Consider the following 11,604-nt stretch of genomic DNA (forward strand, 5'->3'; position numbering starts at 1 on the left):
TTTTCAGAAGTTTAATGAAAAGAAAAGAAAAGAAAGTGGTGTGTCCTTCAGGATAACAAGTCCCCTTAATTTCCAGTGCAGTTTGTGCTCTTAGGTTGCTTGTATGCTTCAAAATTCTGCCCTGGATACAGTACTAACAAAGGGTGGGAAAGACTTGCCACCTTGAAGGGCAGATCACATCGGTTTGCACGGTGCTTGCTTTAGTTCTCAGTGGCCATATTGCTCTGTGTCCCAGATCAGTGTACACTAAAACAGAACTAGAGCAGTCCAGACTTCCCTCACACTTTGAACACTAGAAAATGGTGAATCAGATTCGTAGCTTGTCTGGTGGCACAGCTGAGAAGAACAGGACGTTCTGTGCAGCACTGCGCTGCCCAGCTCTCCCTGGGCTAGGACTAAAGTGCTAGAAGTATGCTAATGTGAGGATACTTTTTTATTGGATTGTTTTTGCCAACTTGATATTGTCAAGTGAAAAGTAAATCACTGACTCAGGTTAAACTGGAGAAAGTACAGTGTACAGTTTGTTCTTTATTTTTAATACCTCTCTGGGATTTGTCCACCTATAAGAAATAATTTTTAGTTGTTTAGTTGCACAAAATTGTCAAAATAGAATGTGTCCTAATTTAATCAGCTTTATCACTGTCTGGTTTACTTTTTGCAAAGGATGGTATGAGGCGATATTGTGGAGCTATTGCACGAAGGAGAATTCGACTAGCCAGGTATAGCCGGGCTACAAGGAGAACTTGATTTTTCAGAACTCTGTAATTTTTGATGTATTCTCTGGAAAAGCAATCATTTGCTAAGTGGTCAAAATCTGCTCAAGCATAACTATTAAACTGCTTAACTTTCCAAATCTTTTTGCCTCAGTTGCCTTGAAATCAGGGGCTATTTATCTCATAAAAGTAAATAGTTAGCTCTTTAGTGTATTTTGATTCCCCATTGTTCTTGGGAAGAGAAAGCATGTACTGCGTACCTGTCTTGCAACTGAAAATTGATTAAAGATTGCTAAAGTATTTAGAAGACACTTAAGCCTCTGAAAGTGATTGTTATTACCACATATTGAAGAAAGTGTAAGAACCAATTCATACTACTATTTACTTTTGAACTTTGTTTTAGAAAATACGTTCTTTCTGCTAAAGAAGACAAACCTTCTGATCCCTGGGAGAGAAGCAACCAGGTAATCTTTAGATCATGTCCTGTTGTCTACCTGCATAAAATTGTGTATTTGTATGCTTTTTGCAACAGTTGTACAGACTTTGGCAGTTTCCATACTGGACCTGCTGTAGTTAAGTATGGTGGTAATCATGGAAGAACGGATAAATGTGTAATTAGATAAATTTTGTTTTTCTTCTGAGAAAAAACAACAGAGTAGATACGTTATTATCAATTTGAGTTTCATACAGAGCATAAAAAATGACTCTAAGATAGAATCTGCAAATTGTTTTAACAAGTTGTCCTTCAAGCAGTAGAGCTAAAGAAAGCAGATTTCCTGCAGATTCATTTCCTAGTGTCCTGTCTTTTCCTTTCCCTGTGGCATCCAGGGCGCATCCTTCCCCTCTGTCCTTATTGCTTTGTCACTAGGAAAGGGGAAGCACATGGACCTGCTAGTCTGGAGCTGTGTGTGTGCTGATTCATCGGTCGGGTGTTGCTAACTAGAATGTTTTTAACAGATGAATTTTGCTGTGGAGGAGCTGATGTGGGTCTTCCCCTTTTTCTCAGCCACTAATTTTCACAAAACTTGTAGGAATTTTATTATATCTGATATTCAACCTCTGTTTCAAAATTGAATTTGAAATGTTAAAAGTTGGGGGGGATAGGCATGGCCATACCAACAGATGCACAGTGAAATGGCATAAACTTTGTTTCAGTGGGAAACAAAGGTGAAAACATATGTTTGTTCCTAGATGCACTGCATCAAGTGTCACATGTTTCTTCTAGCTTGGGTATGCTAGGCCATAGAATGTGCCCATGTCAAAAAAATAAACAGTGATGAACCTGAATTTAAGTGGATTTACGCACACCCTAAACGTTGTTTCAGTGTGGAATGTTTGTGGTTAAAATCTCATTGCATCTACGTTCTCAGTGGCTCCCGGAAATTTTACTGGATCTTTTTCTATTACTTCTACAAGTAAATAAGTAATATTTGGAATTTTATGATGCAGGTAGTGATTTGCTATTAACAGTGGCATCACCATTAGAGTTTTAATCCTGTGAACACAGAATTTGTTTTCTGAAAATAAAATAATAAAAATAAATGAATAATATAAAATAATTTCTGAAATTTTATTTTCTGAAAAATAAAATAAATATGAACACAATGTTGAAAATGGATTACTCAGATTTATTTAATATTAAATGGAAGTATGTCATTAAAGAGTTCTTAAGCTATAGGTTCTTTCTGTACAACATTTAAATGAGAACTCCATCCATGGTAGTCGAGCATAAACAATAGGCGTATTGGCCCTCTCTGTGCTCTGAGCTTTCTGCATAAAACAGCTGCCAAGGTAGACCACAGCTTGATAGCAATGAAAAGGTTAATTTTCTAGTCAGTTTTAATTACCCATAAGGAAAATGGACAAAACCATTAGTTTAGTGGCCTCAGAGGTTACCTGTATTATCTCTCTAGTGGTCACAGTTTTTCTGCTCTGCTTTATAGTCAGAGAAGCCCAAATTAGAATTGTGTTGTTGTTGTTTAATTAGAGTTGTTTTGCCATCAGCCATGTGAGCACGTAATCTAGCTATTGGAAGTATTTAATTCAGAAACTACTGGACTGTGTTTTCTGGAAGGAAAACACTTACGGGAAAATGCACATTTATTTGTGATTTGGAGGTAATGACAGAAAAAGAGCATCTCATTTCCGGAATGTTTAGTAAAGCGTACCTTTACCCCTTTGTTTTCAGCAGTATATCTTACTTTTCAGGCATATTTGAGTTACAACAACATAGCCACGCTGACACACCTGGCAGCAAAACCTGGATGGGAAATAACCAGTACGCTGGATGACGTAAGTGCAGAATTGTGGAATAGCTGCATGGCCACTTTACTTATGTTTCCCCGTAAGATGTGGGTGGAGAAAAGCAACATTTTATATCTGTAAATAAATACGTTGGCTTGGCAATGTTCACTTTATTGTGGCTAGGACTCAACAGCAAAACTCCTAGAATTTCCCTGAAAAGGTCGTAAAGCGCTGTGCAGACTGGAAGTCGTGGAGGCCCTTTGAGACTGTCCGACTGTAAAACATAGGATCCCAGGAGGCCAGGGATCTCAGCAGCTCCTCATCTGAGCTTACTGAGCAACCACACAGGACAGTGTAAAACACAAACAAACAAGCAAAACCTTGCCTCATTTCTGTGAAAGCTTTGGCAAAACTAAAGTGCTGCTGACGTTTTGCCAAATTGATTCCCTGAAACACCAAACTTAGACATCTCTGCCTAGGCAGTGATGTTGAGATCTGTTGGGCGTCTCGTGTTGCTGTGATAAGCAAAATGTGTTTGGCAGTCTGCAATGTACTGCCTTTATCAGCTTTACAGAATAGGAGATGCTTCTAAGCAGTAAGCATTATCTTGTGATAGTTTTAAGTGGATACGAGCCGTTCATATGCTATCTTTTTTCAGTCTCTGTCTTCTCAGAAGACTGCTTGACTCTTTTTTTTTTTTCTTCTATGCATATTTTTGCTTTCCAAAAGCCCGCAAGCAAAACACCTTTCTGTTCATGGATCGATGTTACAAGCTCAAAATCCCTGAGAAATCATACGTGAGGCAGTTTTAAGATACGCAGATGCTGTTTTGAAAAACAGTAATAAGAAATTTTTAAAAATTGAGAAAAATCAATTTTAACCCGGTTACAGTGCATGTTTTCCAAACTTTAAAAAGAAATCTGTTAAGCTTTAGGTTCTGAAATGTATTTAGTGACTGGCAGATTACTTTAAGGTCACATAGATTGAGAGATTTTGGGGGGACTAGAAGAGACTTAACGATCTTTTAGTCAGACCTCCTGCATATTGCAGGCTGCAAAACTTCACCTACTGATTCTTGCATCTAGTCAATAAACTACTTAAGTTAGAGCACCTATACAGAAAACACCTGAATTCATAGGGAATTCCAGTGGTGGCAAATCTGCTGGTTCTATGGGTAGGTCGTTCCAGTGGTTGATTACTTTCACTGAATGCTTGTGCCTTCTTTCTTTCTTGACTGTTGGTCTTCAGCTCAGTCCCTGTTCTTGTTGACGCTGGTTTCTGCTAGATACAAGAATAATCTATTTGGACAAGAAGTTGGGTAGTCTGTACAAGGATAGTATCAGTCAGTGGGCCCTTTCCTAGCTCTTTCCTATGCCTTGCCCTTCCAGATTGTCTTGCTTCCTGTCATTCTGTCCCAAATAAATGTCAAAGAGCTCTCTCGGTGGGAAGAACAGTCAGCAACAGTCAGCAACACTGACCGTTATCTCCAAGCTTCTGCCAAGGCTTTATCATTGTCCGTGTCAGGCTTCCTTTCTACTTCCACTGGAGTTGCCCCAATCGGAATTGCTTTCTCAATCTTAAGTGCTTGAAACCTGTAATGCAACCAGCACCAAATGTTGGGAAGAAATTACTTCATTCAAAAAAATCAGGCATGTTCTGGATGACTTTCTAAACAGCATCATGTGATTTCTCTCTCTCAAGAAGCCACCAGCTACCTTCTTGCATTAGTGGAGTTTGGTACTGTCCCTCATTTTTTAATATCTTAAAACAGTCTTTATATAAGACCTGGCTCTAAGCCACTCAGTTCTTGTCTGCTAGAATATCTTGAGCAGCTGTTTACAGCTGCTCATCTAATTGAATTGAGCTGCTCAGCAACATCTAATTGAAATAGGTACCTTCAATCCAGCAAAATCTCAGTTCAGGCAGGGCATAGGATGCAAATCCCACTGATGCTGTCAGCTGATGGAGAGCAGCCATCCATTCCCGTTGTGCTGGACCTTTCTGCACAGTCTCACATTGTCAGTTGTTAGCTATTTCTTAAAGAAGTGGCAGGAATCTAGGGTAGTACGTTACTTTTTTTCCTGGAAGGATGTATGCGGTGAACAGTGAGAGCAAACCTGACTGTAGACCACTTTGACTGTTAGGCATCATTACTCCACAAGTAATAGTTGTCTTTTTGCTCTTATTCAGCATTTACCTGTAGGCACAAGGTAGGCTGCTGACAGAGTGCAGATGACAGCAGTAGGCAGAGGGTACAGCTGTCCCTTGCCAAATGTGGCTGTATAATGACCACCAAGTTCACCCACTAGACAGATGAGATTTGCTCTCTGGCAAAGAAAATGAGAGCGAAACCAGTCTTGGACAGGGCCCAGCTTCTGTTCATGGACAAAAAGGAGTACTTTCAGTCTCCTTTGGCTTTACCTGTCCAGCCCTCCAGCCAAATTTACACATGTCCTTGGATCACTAAATGCTGGTATGGATGCAGCCCCAAGGAATGCTGTCTGCCATCTCCACCTAATGGAACTTACCGTCTTGGCAAATGTTGGTCTGGCTCACTTTTCACTGGTTCATGCTCTTTTTTGTCACCCCTACTGAAGTTAGTAAACGTGGGCACAACGGAACGTCCCTTAGAAAACTGTTATCTACTACATTATGTCATGTTTCCTTGGCAGTTCAGGCCACACCTCATACCTGTCCTCAGTTATCTGCACTACTGTTGTCTTACTGCCTACTGGGTTTTCTACAAGGTCTTGATCCTTATAATTACAGTATTCAGTGGTGAAGGCCCAGAACAACTACTTTGCCTTCCCTGATACAAATGTATAGCAACATCTCTACTGAAACAAAACTCTTCAGCGTCCGTGAAATGGTTTATTGGGGAGAGGATGAAAGAATAAACAGTAAGAGTTGGATAGTAGCATTCATCAGTGTGCTGCCTTAAGGTAGTCATCCTGTGGGGAAGGAGATTGTCAAAGACATTAGACTGAACATTATTTTGGGATTAAATATTCTAGTATTTAGAGTTTACAAAGCAGCATGTGTTTCTCCATATGCAGAGGATTTGTGCCCTTTTCCCTGGAATTAGAATGACCCTAAGTTGATTGAACTGTTTGGAAGGTAGAAAGTGGCATTGTGAGCTCTTTGAGTTAGAGCCACGAGACTTGTAGGCCTATATAATAACCTAACTTTGCCTGTGTGCGCACAGTAGATGTTTTAACAGCTGCATTTTCTGCTCCATTTTGTGATCGCTGCGTCTACTAGACTCTTGAAAGAACACTGTTGTATGATTGTTAGGAATATTGATCTATGCATCCTGTAGCTGGTTTCTATGGGCTTAACTTGTTTGTTTTCCTCAAAACTTCATTTCAGCAAGATGCTTGCTGGAATATGTATTTTTTTTTCCTGTTCTGAAACGTGAAAATATATGTACAAAATCTATGTTGTTGTGTAAGTAAGTGCTCAGTAAACCAAAAGATGATTAATTTTTGATAGAGCAAAAAAGAGCAACAAGATGATGATGCTCATGAATCTTGCATCACTTAGAAATGAAAATTTGTTAAATCTTTTTAGGATATGAGAAGCAAATTAGCACATCAGATTAAAACTTGAGTCCATTAATTCTAAGCGCTCTCTTCTACCTATCTTTTTCTATTATAAAAAGTTTATGAAACATGCCAAGCCCTTCTCTTGCCAGAATTGTGTGTACTTTGTTATGTGCAGGTTATCCCTTTTGAATTCTCTGTTGTGAGGTTCAGGCCTAAGGCTAGAAATATACCCTAAATCAAGACAAGATACTGCAAATGTGGGTCAGTTCAGCAGTGTAAGTTTAATGAAATCTCTGACAATAGAGGCAGAAATATATATTGAAACAATTTTTCAGTCCATTGTGAAACAGAGCACCCTAAGTTAACAATAAAGTCTGGGGCGGGGTGGGGGGGGGGAGGTATTTTGGAAAGAGAAATGTTCGCCTGCTTTAGGGGAAGGGGATGTAGGCCAATGTGTGACTGATTTACGTGGACAAAGGGAGTTAAAGAAGTTAAATTCATTAAGTACCTGTTCCAATGTTTTTGTATCCTTTAAATACAAGCTACTGGACTGCATAGCTTGGGGAGGTGGTTCAGTGATGTAATCCATTTGTCATCCCAAATCATTGCTCTTCAACCTTGGCTAGCACTTTAAAAGAAAAAAATCTGGTCCCCTTTGGATGTCTCTAGATAAGTTCCCAAAGCCTACAGTGCCCAGCATTGCTGGATATGTTCCAAAATCCTGACGGTAGGGAGGGCAGTCACTTGGTTTGGTTTTGTTCTGCTCGAGTCTGTACTTCCTCACACACGCTGCGGACGTTCTTCTCATCGTGCGTGGCCTCACTCCAGCTCCTTCCTGCTCACCACTGCCACATCCAGTGGATTCTACTCAGAAATTCTGAATTTCTGGAAAGCTTCAAGCAAGCATCACTGCAGATAAGGCCACCTTAGAAAAGTTTCCTCCTTTCCTTTCTAAAAGTTGTACTTTTACCTTCCCTTGCACATTTATGTAACTTTACCTGCTTGAGGGTCAGCTTAGAAGAAGGTAGTATTCTGGACAAGTACCTACCTAGGTTTAAAGTCTAATTTCTTGTCACCAATTACTGATGCCAAATTTACAAAAAGCAGTGCAAGAAGTGGTCACGTTTTTCCCTTAGCTTTTAAAGTCAGTGAACTGATGCCTTTATAAGACTTCCTATAGCAGGGCTGAGAAGAGGCATTTACTGAATTCCAAAAGGGATCTGCTGTTGTTTATGAAAGTGATGCCTTCTACATGGTCCTGACTTTCCAGACAGCAGAAAAATACACTGAAATAACTCTCAAATCTTTCTGAGACATCTGCAGTATGAAAGGTATTTACAGATCATATGCACATAGTATGAGAAAGAGGTCATACTGGCCTTTCAGACTCATTTGTCTCCACTCATGAGCTGAGTGCAGCTCAGCTAACCTAACCACATGCAATTAAAACTGTGTGATCTCACAACGCTATCAGTGTATTTGATTTTACGTTGTGCTACGTTTTAATGTAAAACTAATCTCAAATACTCATCTGCCTTTCATCTGTCAGATGTAGTTTCACATGTACTCTTGAGAAAATCTGCCTAAGCCATAAATGTATAACATTTATAAATGTTACAATATTTATAGGCATCATTCTTTGTTTTTAATATGCTGTTCATTTATTTTAGGTAAAAATATGGACTCAGGAGGAGGGTGATGTCTTGTCACTCAAAGTAGAAATGCAAGTGAAGATACCAGCAGATCTAGCTTTCTCCCTTTTGTCTGACTTCACACGCCGCCAGCAATGGGACAAACATTACTTGTAAGAACTTACTTACCTTTTCTTTAAGACCGTTTGAGTGCACTGACAACTAACCTTTCTGATACAAATGTTTTTTGAGCGGTTGACACTTTTCTACCTAATTAAGAAGAAATTGCTGTAAGAAGTTGATGCTAAAGATTCATTAGTCAATGTGTGGATGGGTGGGTTTTTTTTCCCCCCCTTAACAACAAAATCTAATTTCTCCTAAACCTGGTTTAAAAATAAGGTTGCCCTGGACTGTCAAAAGAGAGAGCTGCAACCATTTTAATACTCTGTATTAAAATGAAAAAGATTTCTTGCCTAAACATATGTATGTTAAAAGGGTTAACTTGCACAGGTTATATATAACTTGTGCAGGATATATTGTCAATGCTCTGTATAAGAAATAAGGCAGAGCTTGGACTCCTTCCTGTTTGTGCCCTTTGACTGTGTGATAGAGCTCAGCATCAGCATCCCATAGTAAGAAATCAAGAAATGGGGCTCTTCAATATTAACTCTTAAAAAAAACATTAACATCTTTCTTATAAAGTATACTGAAGTTGGAATGGATTTTAGAATTGCTGTTAAAGATGGCTTTTAGTTTGCTTTATATGGTGTAGATTAATGACTAGTGAGAGTTAATATAAATTTTATAGAGGTGATACAAATTTGACTAGGTAAATAGTCTCTTTAAGGAGAATAGTTGCAGTTATTCATTGCATCTTGAAAGATTTTTATCAGAGGGTGAGAGTAAATGGAAGCTTAAGGGAACTTAAAATTTACAGGCTCTGCTGAATTTAACATTTCTTCATACTCCTTTTTTTTTTTTTTTTTATATAAGCCTTATGTTGCCTTTCCATATCTAGATTTCTTAAGACTAACATGAAGCCCGGTTAACTGGTCAAAATGGCATTTCAACTTCGCAGTGCTTATTGCTGAGGCGCTAGAAGCTGAAATTACAAAAACCAGTTATTGCTGGTGTGAAGGGAAATTCTGAGTTATGCTTTTTGTAGTGAAAACTCAGAGACAGCAGTCACTGCCTCCAACAGAGCGAAAGAGCATGTCCTGCCCACTTGGCCCTTCCTGAACAGAGGAGAATACAACTTTGAATAAAATTTGGTGAAGATCCTTAAGATGAGGAAAACACTGTTTCAGACATTTGAACAAACATTTCCTGTCTTTCCTGTGGTATGTCAGCTAGATAGACAGACAAATTCAGTCATTCCGCAGGTATTGGAGGCAGCCTATTGTAATTCCAAACAGGAAGGGGCAGTAGGCAAAGGACATGCTGTTAGTACTTGGCTCCAACACTTTGTAGCCCTTTAAAAAAATTTTGTGGGACAGAGGTGTGCTGTCAGATGAGGCATTGCAGAAAAGCTCAGTCTTTCACGCTGTTACACTCGCTTGCTCACTGCTTCAACATGAAGAAAAGCTGTGGGCTTATGTTAGGATGGAGTTTGGTACTGTTTTTTGTAAAAGAAGTTATTGCACGTCAGGTACTGCATGAGCGTATCAATCAAATGTGTTTGCAGAACTTGTGAGGTCCTACAGGCTGTGAATGACGACGAGAAAATTTATTACATTACATCTCCATCCATGACCGGCCATAAACCCAAAGACTTTGTCATTCTTGTGTCTCGAAGGCAACCCTGCAAGCCCAGGTAAGTGTGCAGTATCAGCCTTAACTGTGAGCGCTTTGGAGCCACAGTTTTGATTACTGTTGACCTTCATCTTGGGCCTGTTCTTGGATGGCAAAGATGTTATTTTATTCCTTAAGAAGTTGGATTAGGAACTGATTTTTTTTTTTAATGTTGCACTATGTTGATGCTGGAATCTGCAAAACCAGATTTGCTTTGTGATGTGAAGATGTGATGAAGTGAATTAAGAGCATTACGTATTTGTTTCATAGTCCAGTATTGCTTCTTTGATAGTGACTCTTGAGGAGTGGTCTATCATCAGGATAAAAATAGGCTAGTGTCTTCAAACAGGCAATTTGGAAAAAAATACATGTCCTGGATGGGGAGAGCCTGTTGGTGTGCACATGGTTGGGAGTGTAATTACTTTTTAATCCCATTTAATGTAATTCTGGATGTTTTCTTATTCAAGGGAATGTGTGGCCTTTCTTGAAACCTCAGTGTGATGTATTTATTGTGTCAGTATATTTCATCACTGCATTTGGTTTAAAATGTTCCTTGATCTGTTTAATGTATACTGGTTTTTACTTTTTCTTTAAATAACAGTTTTTCTTGCATAATGAAATACGGATAAATAGGACTGTTTACTAGTGTTTGCTAATAGACTGCTTACTGTCTTTTTTTCCTCACTTTCTTTTCTCTTATTCTTTGTGTTTTCAGACTTCAGCCTATTAACAGAACAGTGGTCTTAAGCAGTATTCTACACTGTGCTTGCTTTTTTCCCCACCTCTGCGAACTGGAACCTGTCTGCCTTTGCTGAGGCCATACACTAAGGCCTCCTAGTTAGGATTGCTCCTCCTAAGCCCCGAGTCTGTAGAGCTCGGTCATGGAGAGCAGCTGATAAATGAAGAGGCAGGTGCAGCTAAACAAGCCCAAAAACAAAAATCTCCTGTCTCTCTTTGCCTCCCCACATACTTCATCTTCACTAACACTTTTCTCTAGCCCTTTTTAATTTTGTGCACCACTCCACCTCTCTTTAGGGTACTAATATCTTACCACTTGACTCCAGCCCATTATGTCAGCCAGGGCCGTGCCTCCTCAGCCGCATTAGGGAGGCTTGCTGCACATGGGTTGTCGTTCTGTGGCTTTCCACAGAAGTCTCCCTGGTTGCAATCAGTGATAAAAGCTGTATGAGAGTAGTTGTGTTTTTAAACATACAGGCGTTTGTTTGCCTTCTTATGAAAATGACATCTTTAGTATAGCTATTCATGTATTTCAAAGAGAAGAAATTGCATATTCTGTAGTTCTAGTCCTTTACGTGTATTTTTTTAACATCATGTTGAAGAGATGTTTGATTCTTGTGCTTGCCTTGCAGTGAACCCTACATAGTAGCTGGGAAGTCAGTTACCCTGACATCTATGCCACCTTCTTCAGAGTACTGCAGAAGTGAAATCCTTTGTGCTGGATTCCAGATCTATAGTGACAGCAGCAGCTCCTGTACTGTGAGTAGCTCGGCAGGCCCCCAGCAGTGTCTCCTTTCCTGTGGTATGACACAGCTCTCATTTGTGCTGACACTCTGGTGCAGAAAACAGTAATGCAGTGGAAGAAATGAGTCAGTTTTCTCAGATTTCAGTATGGTTATTAAGACATTCTGTATCCCCCAAGATGGAATTTATCTTGCCCAA

General features: G+C 39.5%; 1 protein-coding gene across 6 annotated transcripts in view; it reads left to right on the top strand.

Moving 5' to 3' along the window:
• The window catches only part of LOC104152902 (acetyl-coenzyme A thioesterase), a 31,733-nt gene that overhangs the window by 18,736 nt on the left and 1,393 nt on the right, over nt 1–11,604 (top strand). For 5 of the 6 annotated variants that reach the window (XM_068925378.1, XM_068925379.1, XM_068925380.1 and 2 more), the window contains 6 exons: nt 664–719; nt 1,117–1,177; nt 2,922–3,005; nt 8,173–8,306; nt 9,818–9,946; nt 11,295–11,421. In XM_068925378.1, the coding sequence (XP_068781479.1) occupies nt 664–719; nt 1,117–1,177; nt 2,922–3,005; nt 8,173–8,306; nt 9,818–9,946; nt 11,295–11,421 (591 nt within the window). The remainder of the gene's footprint in view (nt 1–663; nt 720–1,116; nt 1,178–2,921; nt 3,006–8,172; nt 8,307–9,817; nt 9,947–11,294; nt 11,422–11,604) is intronic. The other variant, XM_068925383.1, reaches the window with a different exon arrangement.

The sequence above is a fragment of the Struthio camelus genome, chromosome W (genome assembly GCF_040807025.1).
Source record: "Struthio camelus isolate bStrCam1 chromosome W, bStrCam1.hap1, whole genome shotgun sequence".
NCBI classification, from domain to species: Eukaryota; Metazoa; Chordata; class Aves; order Struthioniformes; family Struthionidae; genus Struthio; species Struthio camelus.